Source organism: Photinus pyralis, unplaced genomic scaffold (genome assembly GCF_008802855.1).
Source record: "Photinus pyralis isolate 1611_PpyrPB1 unplaced genomic scaffold, Ppyr1.3 Ppyr1.4_LG10, whole genome shotgun sequence".
In the NCBI taxonomy this organism is placed as follows: Eukaryota; Metazoa; Arthropoda; class Insecta; order Coleoptera; family Lampyridae; genus Photinus; species Photinus pyralis.
The window spans coordinates 7881667-7894761 of NW_022170250.1; the positions used below are offsets into that span (position 1 = coordinate 7881667).

The 13095-nt window shown below is 41.0% G+C and overlaps 1 protein-coding gene across 1 annotated transcript in view; it reads left to right on the forward strand.

The window, feature by feature from the left end:
• The first annotated feature begins 800 nt into the window (after window positions 1-800).
• The window catches only part of LOC116161480, a 33003-nt gene continuing 20708 nt past the window's right edge, over window positions 801-13095 (forward strand). Inside the window, exons 1-2 of the mRNA XM_031474834.1 lie at window positions 801-1287; window positions 9806-10105. Coding sequence (XP_031330694.1) covers window positions 9843-10105 — 263 coding nt within the window. The 5' untranslated portion in view covers window positions 801-1287; window positions 9806-9842. The remainder of the gene's footprint in view (window positions 1288-9805; window positions 10106-13095) is intronic.

Genomic DNA, 13095 nt, shown 5'->3' on the forward strand with positions numbered 1-13095 from the left:
CTAGCTTCGTTACGAAAATCCCCTAGTATTCGGCATTTGCGCAAAACGGTCGATTGGTTATATACAGAGCATATCATATTTTTGTTTCAGATGTAAAGGTGTGTTGCCTAATCATAAGGGTGGATTATCCATGTTTTCTGAAGAAATTAAGCAGCCCAAGAACAAAAACGTAATGGACAGGCGAAGTAAACAAGCGAAATTAGCACCATATCTCAACGATGATCGGCTGTTATGGAAACATCTCGTGAAACCCCCCTTAAGACAACCAAATCTGAGGACCGTCTTGCATTACCTTCAAGACTACCCACTGCAAAATATTCCAGGACTCCAGGCCGAACTAAATATATTGAAAACTGATGGAAAATTCGCAAAATGTGTATATTGGCAACACACTATACACTTCAATCGTGGTTACATGTAAACGGTACAGTTATGATAGTTTAGTTGCCTATCATCTGCACCGTGGTAACCAAACGCTCACAATTGACTTTCTTCACACGTAACGATTGCAATTTACGTGAAGGTACATTCTTTTACGAAACGGAGTTTTTCCAATTTCGCGAAAACGCGTGTTCGCGATATACAAACAACGACATCGACACGTATTTTGCAGAATGCGAGGTCAAACCTTCCCCCTTTCGAATTGTCCGTACCTGTCGCAATCCGCAAGAAACGCGCCACGGCGCTTTCGTTCAATGCGAGCAAGAGAAACGGCGCATGGCGCGGTAGTAGTTTTCGTCGAGGATTGACCTTACCTCATGGCATTCATTAATTCTGAATCACTTCGTCGCCAGCTGCTAGTCGAAAAGGTGACCGCTTCCGGAAATCTTCCCCCGATTGACGAAAAACCCCGACGAAGACGATCCCCGAAATGAGTATCGAGCTGTAAACTGTGTCGGTTATCAGTCGGTAATTCCCGGCGAGCTCATCTTTTCGTTGATTTCACCTTTACCAATTAACCTTGGCGAAATCCCCCACATGACTTGAAACATTCTCCAAGATACCTGTCCTACCTGTGAATTGCGCTACGTGGATAGGCGGTCGTTGAAGTCTCCAACAAATTTCTCAAAAAAAAAAGAAACAACACACACCGTGACTGACGATTTGGAAATTGCGCGATTTGAATTACGCGCCGTGATTTTTTCGAGATTTAGTGATCGCGCCCCAAAGTGTCGGTAATTGGTGCACGCATTGGAATTAAGGTGTGTTAATCGAATGTGCAGTGAATAAATATGTGCTAAGTGTCGGTGGATTGTTTTTCGGACCCAAAAGCGAAGGCGCGATGAGGTAACAGCTTTTTTTTCACGCCGCTCCATTAACGATAATTAGCAATTAACGATCAACAATTCGAAAAATTCGATGATATCGCGCGCAGGAAAAAAAGATCGAATCGAAGAAGGCACCACGCTCGAGCGACTTCCGGCCATACATAAAAAAGAATTCGAAACGGTCAGGCAAAGAACTGGGCCGGCATTACATTTGGCGATTTCACGGGAAAAACGAATTGAAAATCCTGTTAGTCGTCAAACTCGAAACACCAAACTGGGATCGGAATCCGTTTACAGTTAGAAAACGTTTTCTAAATGCCGATTTAGAAAAGGCAGCGCGGTGCCTTTTTGAGTTTGAATTTTCGCATTGGTGGTGCCCCATTTAAATGTAAATTTGTGAATCTCGTCCGGTCTTCGATCGATAATTGCGAAAATATTTACAAAAATATTTCGAAATCGCGCGGGCCCGGCCGTCTATTGACTATTGTTATTAGCTTTAATTTTAAACAAACATTTTATTTGTGCCACTTTCGAAGGCTGCACTTAGGCAAATTAAGTATTTTCTAGTAATATCGAGACCATTCTAAAAACGGACACAAATTGACATTTTGTAATAATTTTGGGCCAATGGAATTCGAAATTCTAAAATACAGATTCATCCGGATAGGGATTTTGAAAGATTTGGGCCTTTTGAATGGAAATAGTAACACTTGACGAGATCGTGTCAAAAAATTTATATTTTGCCTTAACTGTTTGAAGATGGCACTATCAAAGGGACAATATAAGGTCTGGACGAGACGAAAGTGAAGTGTCGGTACTTTATTAAACTTTACTTGAAATATTTCGATGCAATTCCGTTCACTTTTCTTGAAATTTTTTCCCAATGCTTTGAAACTTCTCCTTTGAAACTTCATCCAAACTAGCTTGAAATTTCTTAAACTTTCTTGACACGCTTCGTTCAAAAATTTTCTAAAATCTTGATATATTTTAGAAGTGTTTCATTTCAACTTCTGTAGCACTTTTTTGGATCATCCGTGGGTCTTAATTCAAGTTTTGAAACTATTCTTGACAAAATGTCAAGATATTTGCAAGGAAAGTTCGAGATGACGTCAAAAAAATCTTGAGAAATGTCACGGTTTCCAAGAGATACCTATCTCAAAAAAGTTTTACAAATTCTAATTTCTCCTAGATACTTTAAAATTTTCTCGAGTTTCTTGAGTGTAGCCCGCGGTGTAATCTTTTCTTAAATAAGAACACAGCAGAAATTGGGCGAGCCGGGGCCATCTAAGGCTGCATCTCTCGCTGCATCCTTACATGGACCTACGATAAATTCGGCTCACCCTCTCCTAGTTTATTTTCAAGAATCATGGGATTTGTTTATGGCCTTAGATAATGCAGCCTTCTAATATAGATAGCACGATTTATGCCGAACTCGCCTTCGGCTCGCTCGGCATTGGTATAGCCTTTTTTCACTGGGAAAAAATTACGCGGCAGAAATTGGGCGATCTAAGGCTGCATCTCTCGCGCATTTTTTTAACCGAAATAGATTTTTTTTTGACATCACTATTCGATATATTTCTTGCAGACGTCTCAATTGCCCTTTGTGAGTACCATCTTCCGACAATGCGTTCTTGAGGTATAAGGGAATATACCCGATCACGATAAGAGATCGAGGAGGAAGGCTATGGTTGGTAGAAATTAATTCCTTTCGTTGAGACCTTTCATTAGAGTACCATGAAGGATAAAACTAGTTCCACTCTACTCCGCCCCATACGTTGACTTTGATAAGAGGACAGAAAGAAGGGCAGTGGTTAGTAGAAAACGGTTCCTTTCGTTGAGACCTTTAATTAGAATACAATGAGAGATAAAATTAATTTTTACCCCCCCCCCCCCCCATTTTTTTTTAATTCTTAAAAAATGCGTGTCCGAACTCACTTCTGCCGTTTCGAACTACTTCTAGGGGAATGGTCTTAGTCCGGATTTTTTTGCAGTAGATGGCCTATTGAAGGTGTGCCAGACGGCCATCAAATTTCGCTGTCTAAAAGCCCCCCCCCCCCTGCGAATTATTTCCTGACATGCTGTTTTTGAAAGTAAACGTGCATAACTTTTACATACGACAACCAATAAGGTCTCAGATTTTGCATACGCATGCCTTTAGTGGTTCCAAGTTAAACTTTAGAAAATTGGGGGGGGGGGGAGTTAACACATGTTATACCCTTCATGGTATTCTAAATTAATTTGATCTCTCATTGTATTCTAATTAAAGGTCTCAACTCAACGAAAGGAAACGTTTTCTACCAACTATACTGCCCTTCTTTCTGTCCTCTTATCAAAGTACGGAATGGAGGGGAAGGGGTGGGGGAGTGAACTAGTTTTATCCTTCATGGTACTCCAATGAAAGGTCTCAACGAAAGGAATTAATTTCTACCAACCATAGCCCTCCTCCTCGACCTCTTATCGTGATCGGGTATATTCCCTTATACCTCATGACCGGATTGTCGGAAGAGGGTACTCATAAAGGGCGATTGAGACGTCTGCAAGAAATATATCCATTGGTGATATCAAATCAAAAGCTATTTCGGTTTTAAAAAAATGCGCTTTATCTGCACAAGAGTTGTGCACAATTTATACTTGTTTTAAAGATGCCATCGCACTTTCTTTCTATAACCTTAGACAATGGGGTCCTCGATGGGTCCTTCTAATATAGAAAACACGATTTATGCCTTTAATGAGAAAAAATCACACAGCAGAAATTTGACGATCTAAGGCGCCATCCTCACATGGACCTACGATTGCCGAGCGAGCCGAAGGCGAGTTCGGCATACATTCGGGTCATCATGGTCTAGTTTTTTTTAAGGAATGACCTTACATAACTCGCTTTGGGCTGGCTTGGCATTGCCCTTTCTCAAACCAAATCACACAGCAGAAATTGGGCGATCTAAGGTTACATCCCTCGCTGCACCCTCACATACATTTACGAATGAGTGCCGTCGTAGGCGAGTTCGGCATAAATCGGGTCATCCCAGAACCGGGCGGTTTTGTTTATGTGACCTTAGATAACGCCGATTTTTAGTATAGAAAGCACGACTTATACCGAATTCGCCTTCGGATTCCTCGGCATCGGTATAGCAATGGAAAAAAATCACACAGGAGAAATTGGGCGTTGTAAGGCTGCATCACTCGCATTCGGCTCGCTCGGTATAAATTCGGCTCTCGCTCGCCTAGTTTTTTTAAACAATCAGGGGATTTTGTTTCTATACTTTAGATAAAGCGACCTTCTAATATAGAAAGCACGATTTATGCCGAACTCGCCTTCGGCTCGCGCAGCTTTGGTATAGTAGCTCTTCTTTAATGAGAGAAAAATCACACAGCAGAAATTGGGCGATCTAAGGCTGCACCTTTACATGGGCTCGCGATTACCGAGCTCGCTCGGCACAAATTCGGCTCGTCCTCGCCTAATGTTTTTCGAGTTTATTTCAAGAATCGTGACATTTTGTTTCAATAACGTTAGATAGTGCGGTTTTCGGGGCGGTCTTCTAATACAGAACGCACGATTTATGCCGAACTCGCCTTCGGCCCGTTCGGCATTGGTATAACCTTTTTTTAATAAGAAAAAAATCACACCGCGGAAATTGGGCGATCTAAGGCTTCATCTTTACATGGTTCTACGATTGCCGAACTCATCTTCGGCTCGTTCGGCATAAGTTCGGCTCAACCACGCCTAGTTTTTAGCGCATTTTTTATGAATTAAAAAAAATGCGCTATTGTTTGCGTTTTGTCCGCCCGTCTGTCCGTCCGGACCCACTTCTACCGTTTTGAACTATTTCTAGACGAATGGTCCTAGAGTCCTGGAATTTTTTGCAGTAGGTAGCCAATACCTTGAAGATGTGCCAGACGGCCATTAAATTTAGCTGTCTAAAAGGGGGGCCCCCCACGAATTATTTCCTGAGATGCTGTTTTTGAAAGTAAAACGTGCATAACTTTTACATACGACAACCAATTGGTCTTAGATTTTGCATACGCATGCCTTTAGTGGTTACAAGTTAAACTGTAGAAATTTGGGGGGGGTAGACACATGTTCTACCCCTCATGGTATTCTAATGAAAGGTCTCATCGAAATCACTAAGCGACGGGGCCAGAGGGGGGAGGTTAAAAATTTATTTTATCATTGGATTCTATTAAAGGTCTCAAGGGGGGGAGTGGAACTAGTTTTATCCTTCATGATACTCTAATGAAAGGTCTCAAGGAAAGGAATTAATTTATACTAACCATAGTCTTCCTCCTCGATCCCTTGTTGACTGTTGTGATCGGTTATAATTCCTTATATCTTAAGAGTGAATTGTCAAAGGAAAGTACCTACAAAGGGCGATTGGGACGTTTGGAAGAAATATAACCATTGGGCATTTAAATAAAATTTGATACATAGCCACTTGGAATAAAAGCAAATGTAGCGCCATTTTCCAAATTTGGTTTTGTGTAGGATGTGCAGTGCCAACTTTCTTATTTATGGAAGAAATTTCATAGGGGTGTTTAAAAAAATGCGCTTTAGCTGCACAAGGGTTGTGCAAAATTTGTACTTGTTTAAAGATATGATCGGTCCTTGTTTCCATAATTTTAGATAAAGCGGCTTTCCAATACCGAAAGCACGATTTATGCCGAACCCGTCTTCGACTTGCTCGGCATTGGTATAGTAGCCTCTTTTTAAAGTAAAAAAAAATCACAGTAGAAATTGGGCCCCTCGCCTAGTGTTTTTTGAGTTTTTTTTAAGAATCGTGGAATTTGGTTCTATAACCTTAGATAATGCTGGTCTTTGGGGCGGTCTTCTAATACAGTACGCGAGATTTATGCCGAACTCGCCCGCCTTTTGCTCGCTCGGTTAAATTCGGCTCTCCCTGCCTAGTTTTTTTTAAACCATCAAAAGATTTTGTTTCTATACTTTAGATAATGCATGACTTATGCCGAACTCGCCTTCGGCTCGCTCGGTTTTGGTATAGTAGCTCTTCTTTAATAAGAAAAAAATCGCATAGCAGGAATTGGGCGATCTAAGGGTGCATCTTTACATGGGCTCGCGATTGCCGAGCGAGCCGAAGACGAGTTCGCCATAATATCGGCTCACTCTCGCTGAGTGTTTTCGCGTTTTTTTAAGAATCTGACCATTTAAATCTGCGACCACAATTGCCGAAGCCTTAGAACATCCCATAAGTACTTTCTATAGTTTTAGTGTTTTCCTAAAATTCCCTAGTCGATTCTACAGCTTTTATTGTGCTTTCCGAGGCTTGCCCGTAAGCGGCTGGAAAAACGCTGGATTACTCTGAAAAAATCCCATCCCGACCTTATTCTAAGTATGGGTAGATCTCGAGGTAGATAGAATTCTTGGTCACAATTCCAAAGGCTTTATTACGTAGTCTCGGGCTCTATTTGTCTGAGGCCCCCTCAGTTGCAAAATTATAACCTCGCCGAAATCCAAGGAAAGGATATAGCCTATGCACATCCAATCACCATAGAATAACTAATTACGTAACGATCTGGTAAATAAGTCAAGATAATAAAATTTATTGGTCCATTAAAGCCACATTCCTCAAACGTGGAAAATCTTCTAATGACGTTCGCTCGGCTAATTCTAGCTTCATTTGAATTTCTGCCATCCTCTCTTCTTGTAATTTCTATTTCTTTGCGCTATAATTTTTGAACTAATTTGTTTACATTTTGTCCGCCCGTCGGTCTGTCCGGACCCCTTTTTCCGGTTTTGAACCACTTTTAGGCGAATGGTCCCAGAGTCCTGAAATTGTTTGCAATAGGTAGCCTTTACCTTGAAGGTGTTCCACACGGGCATCAAATTACGCTGTCTTAAGTTGGGGAGGGGGGGGGGGCATGAATTATTTCCTGAAATGTTGATTTTGATAGTACCGGGCGAGGTACCGGGTGACCCAATAAGACTGTTCCTCGGCCATCGTTCGTCGTATGATGTAGGGGTAAAATTATTGGGTAAATCGGTTATGAAGAATCGCTGGAAAATATTTTCAAGTTCTAAAAATGACCACCAGAGGGCGTAACTGCCATTTTAAATTTTAAAATTGCATTTTCTTTAAATTTCGCATAATAAACTAAACATTATTTTTTCACATTTTTAAAAAGAATCATTTTCGTAAAAACAAAAACTCAGTTATTTCAAAAACAAAGATGGCGTGGGGCGTTCAGTTGTTTTTGTAATAACCTCCTTTAACTTCTTAACGGTTTGACCGATTGTAACAAATTTGGTATCTTTGAAAAGAGCATTCCTTGGGCAACGAGAATCAATCACCAATGTGGTTGATTTAGTTGAATCCGAGGTTGAATCCTTCTCCGCCAGGGGGCTAGTTTTGATACTATGATCTAAAATCCTAAAAAAATCAAAAAAATCAAATGGAATGAGATGACTTTTTCTTTATGAAAAAATAGCCAAATAACACCCAAGGAGGCTAGTGAAAACCATTTTTCAAAATCTCGTTCCTAACCTCAAAGATTGGGAAAATGAGATTAATTTTATTAATTAATTAATTTTATTAATTAATTAATTAATTAAAATGCTTAAATTGTATCTTATTTGACGTATTTCCGGTATTTGTCGATGGCGCGAAAGATTGTTTGGAAAAAGACCCTGCACTTTTAGGTAGGCCTTGGAAAATTAAACAAATGAAACGCGATGCATTATAAAATAATAACAGCCGTAATTTGTAAATTATTCGGCTGTGTTTACATTCAGAAAGTGCAGTTTTTTGAATTTGTAATCTTTTCTAAAATCCAGATTTATAAGCAAGAAGTATTTAATATGCTGGCGGCGATGGTTCGTGGTCGATTTGGATAACGCAAATAGAAGATGTGGGCAGCGATGGTTGCATTTTGAAAATACTCAAAATATATCGCCAGCATATTAAATGCTTCTTGGTTAGAAATCGGCATTTTAAAAAAGATTTTGGGTTATAGTGTCAAAGCTACCCCCCTGGCGGAGAAGGATTCAACTAACTTAACTATATTTTGGTTGATTCTTATTGCCCAAGGAATGCTCTTTTCAATCATACCAAATTTGTTAAAATCGGTCAAACGGTTAAGAAATTAAAGCAAGTTAATGCAAAAACAATTGAACGCCCCACGCCATCTTTGTTTTTAAAATAACCGAGTTTTTGTTTTTACGAAAATGATAGATAAACTGGTTCTCTTTAAAAATTTTTTAGTTTATACGAAATCGAAAGAAAATGCAATTTTAAAATTTGAGATGGCAGTTACGCCCTCTGTTGGTCATTTTTCAGGGATTCTTCATGGCCCATTTACCCCTTAAGTCATATGACGAACGGTTCTCGAGATATGGCCAAGGAACAGTCTTATTGGGTCACCCGGTACACCCGATTTTGTATACGAATGCCTTTAGTGATGCCAAGTAAAACTTTTGGAAATGGGGATGAAGGGGAGGGGGCATACGTTCTACCCTTCATGGTATTCTAATTAAAGGTCTCAACGAAAGGAACGGTTTTCTACTAACTACCGCTCTTCTTTCTGACCGTTTATCAAAAAAGGGGTTGGAGGGGTGGGGGAGTGGAACTAGTTTTATCCTTCATGGTGCTCTAATGAAAGGTCTCAACGAAAGGAATTAATTTTTACCAACCGTAGTCCTCCTCGACCCCTTATAGTAATCGGGTATATTCCTTTATATCTCCAGAACCGATTTTCGGAAGAGGGTACTCACAAACGGCGATTGAGACGTCTGGAGGAAATACATCTATTGATGGCGATGTCAAAACTTTAAGAGCGAATATCTCGAGGGGGAAAGTACTCTCACAGGCAAAATGAATCGACTGGACGAGACATATCTATTGGCGAAATCGAAGCAAATAACGTTTGTTCAAATTTTCAAAGTTTAATTGCAGATTCGGCATTTTAATGTCCACCACGGTTAATTCGAAAAACTTGGTCACTTCTAGTAGGTACCCGATTTTTACACCTCAAACTTAAACACCTTGTATACAGAATTAACGAAATCAACGCACTAAGATCACGTGACTTCGGTGCCACTAAATTCACCATAGTTTTGGTTCACCAAGGGTGACAAAACCGTTCAGTTTTTTTTTGTGGCCGCGTCAAATCCTATTTATTTTCTAGGTTGGCGTTTATCCCCCTCGCCCCCAATTCAGGCGTTAGTCTTTATATAGACATTGAAAGTTTTCAAGTAGAAAGTTGAGGAATGTAAAATTGCACTTAAAAAACCATTACACGTGTCTTGCACTTTAAATGGTAATTGATAGACGTTACGTTTTCAACAAATCCGGCAATTCACTTATATAAGTCGCTCGTACGGAACGAAATGAACAGTTAACAGATTAACGGTGTCCCTTTTTCGATTTAATAATAAATGGCATCAGCCGGCCGCCCATTTTTCTGCTTTCTCATCGCGCAAACACGGGAACGTACTCGTCCGTAACGTCGAACGGTACAAACGCCCTGTATATATTGTTGTGACGTTTTACTTTCGTCCAATTGCTCCAGTATCGGTTTTTTTGTTGCAGATACAATGGGCATTACTAGCTGTTGACTGAAGGAACGATGACCGAATCGACGCCGATCTGCCGTTGTCGCGTCCTGTATTTGGGTAGCTCGGTTCCGCAACAGACCAAGGACGGTCTGCAGGGAATCCAGGAGCCGCTGCAGGAGCTGTACCCCGACGAGGGCGGCATCGGGGCGAGAGGCATCGACAGTTGGCTGAGCGTGTGGTCGAACGGAATACTTCTGGAGAACGTCGACGAGAATCACAAGAAGATTACGAGATTTTTCCCGATCGAAAGCTTACATTATTGCGCGGCCATCAGGTACGTAATAAGAGGTTTATGGTCGGTGAGCGCGGGTCCCTTCAAGGTGATCGCAATTACTTTAATAATATCGAATGACGACCGGTTTTAAGCGATAATTTGCGCTTTAATTAAAACGCGTACAGACAGTTATTTAAATAATTTTAATCCGAGTGTACACGCATCCAGGTGAATTCTGAGGGTCCGTTAACTTAGAACCGCCAGTTTGCGTTAGAATCTCTACAGCTAGCGCAGCAATCAAATGTACACGCTCTTCAACCGTCGCGAAACTAGCAGTTTCGTTTTCTTGTTGTCTAGTATTTAAAGAAACACCATTTCCACCATAAAATAAACTCCTTAAGAATTGTCAAATAAATCCCCAATCATGATGGAACGTCTCCACTTCTCCAACGTGAAGATTTCGTCTAACAATAGAACTTCTTATCGCAAACGACCAGATGTCACCTTTTATAAATCACGCAAATTTGACTAGATGTCTCTTACTTCTAGCACCTTATCTAAATTGAATAATTACAAAGCGATAATATTTAAACAAGAATTACGCATTTACAAACAAATCTTAAAGGAAAAACATAAACACTGAATACAAATTCAAATGAAACAAACCAACTCTGTTCTTATTTCGTAAATAATCCCCAGATTATTAAACCCCTCAGGTGCGACGTTTTCCCCAAACATGGTCATTAGAGTGCGAAAGGTTTTAAAACTATTAGGGGAAAACGTAACACCGAGGGGTCTGGGTAATATTCCTCAGGAAAGGAGCGTGTTTCATCGATGGCTAGTTTTCCCCCAGAAGTTTGAAGGGTCTTCTGCGCTATCAATCAGTTGTGTCGAAATGCCATCGGTTTCTCATTCCATGCCCCCCAGACTCCCCGGTGCTACGTTTCCCCCTCCGCGCTGCCAATCAGTTGTGACGAAATGCCATCGATCTTTCTTTTCCTGGAGGGGTATGATGCTCATTTTTGGGGAAATACGACGGCACTTGCTCCAAACGGGTGTCTCTTAAGAAATGATTATTAAAGCACGGAAGGCTTCCAAAATATTAGGGTAAAACGTAACACCGGGTGGCCAGGGAAGTATGGAATACCCCCCAGGGAAGGAGAAGTCCTTTTCTGGGAGCGCGTTTCACCGGTCTCTACTTTCCTAACCGCCCGATGCTACGTTATCCCACAGAACTTTTAGAGCCTTCCGCGCGATCAATCAGTCTTGAAAGTTTTGTAAGTTTTGAAAGTCTTGGAAAGTCTTGGATACTCTTGGAAGGCCTTGGAACGTCTTAGAAGACTTGGAAAGTCTCGGAAAGTCTCCGAAAGTCTCGGAAAGTCTTGAAAGTCTTGAAAATCTTGGAAAGTCTTGGAAGGCCTTGAAAGGTCTTGGAAGATCTTGGAACGTCTTGGAAAGTCTCGGAAAGTATTGGAAGGTTCTTGGAAGGTCTCGGAAAGCCTCGGAAGGTCTTGGAAAGCCCTGAAAGCTTTTGAAATTCTTTGAAGGCCTTGGAACGTCTTAGAAGGTCTTGGAAGGTCTCGGCAAGTCTCAGAAAGTTTCGGAAGGTCTTGAAAAGTCTTGGAAACTCTTGGAAGGACTTGGAACGTCTTAGAGGGTCTTGGAAAGTCTCGGAATGTCTCGGAAAGTTTCGCGAAGCCTTTGAAAGTCTTGAAAATCTTGGAAAGTCTTGTAAGGCCTTGAACGCTCTTGAAAGATCTTGGAAGGTCTTGGAAAGTCTCGGAAAGTATTGGAAAGTTCTTGGAAGGTCTCGGAAAGTCTCGGAAAACCTGGGAAGGTCTTGGTAAGCCTTGAAAGTCTTGGAACGTCTTGGAAAGTCTCGGAAAGTCTGGGAAGGTCTTTGAAAGTCTTGAAAATCTTGGAAAGTCTTGGGACGATTTGCAAAGTTTTGCATAGTCTTGCAAAATATTGAAAAGTCTTCAAAGTCTTAGAAAGTCTTGGAAAATCTTGAAAATCGTGGAAAGTCTTGGAAAGCGTTGATAGGTCTTGGAAGATCTTGGAAGGTCTTGGAAAGTCTCCGAAAGTCTTGGAAGGTCTCGGAAAGTCTCGGAAAGCTTGGGAAGGTCTTGGAAAGCCTTGGAAGTATTGGAAGGTCTTGAAAGGTCTTTGAAGGTTTTGGAAAGTCTTGGAAACTCTTGGAAGGACTTGGAACGTTTTAGAAGGTCTTGGAAAGTCTCGAAAGGTATCGGAAAGTCTCGCAAAGTCTCGCGAACCCTTGGAAAGTCTTGAAAATCTTGGAAAGTCTTGGAACTCTTGGAAGGCCTTGGAACGTCTTAGAAGGTCTTGGAAAGTCTCGTAAAGTCTCGGAAAGTCTTGCGAAGCCTTGGAAAGTCTTGAAAATCTTGGAAAGTCTTGGAAGGCCTTGAAAGGTCTTGGAAAGTCTCGGAAAGTCTTGGAAGGTTCTTGGAAGGTCTCGGAAAGTCCCGGAAAGCCTGAGAAAGTTTTGAAAGGGCTTGGAAAGTTTTTGAAAGTCTAAGTCTTGGAAAGTTTTGGAAGGTCTTGGAAAAGCTTGTAAAGTTTTTGAAAGTCTGTGAAAGGCTTGGAAAGTCTTGCATAGTCTTACAAAGTCTTGGAAAGTCTTGAAAAGTTTTGGAAAGTCTTAGATAGTTTTGGAAAGTCTTGAAAGGTCTTGGAAAGTCTCAGAGTCTTGGAAGGTTCTTGGAAGGTCTCGGAAAGTCTGGGAAGGCCTTGGAAAGTCTTGCAAAGTCGTGGAAAGTCTTGAAAAGTCTTTGAAAGTCTTGAAAAGTCTTTGAAAGTCTTGAAAAGTCTTTGAAAGTCTTGAAAAGTCTTTGAAAGTCTTGAAAATCTTTGAAAGTCATGGAAAGTCTTGGAAAGTCTTGGAAAGTCTTTGAAAATCTTGGAAAGTCTTGGAAAGTCTCGGAAAGCCTGGGAATGTCTCGGAAAGTCTCGCGAAGCCTTGGAAAGTCTTGAAAATCTTGGAAAGTCTTGGAAGGCCTTGAAAGGTCTTGGAAAGTCTCGGAAAGTCTTGG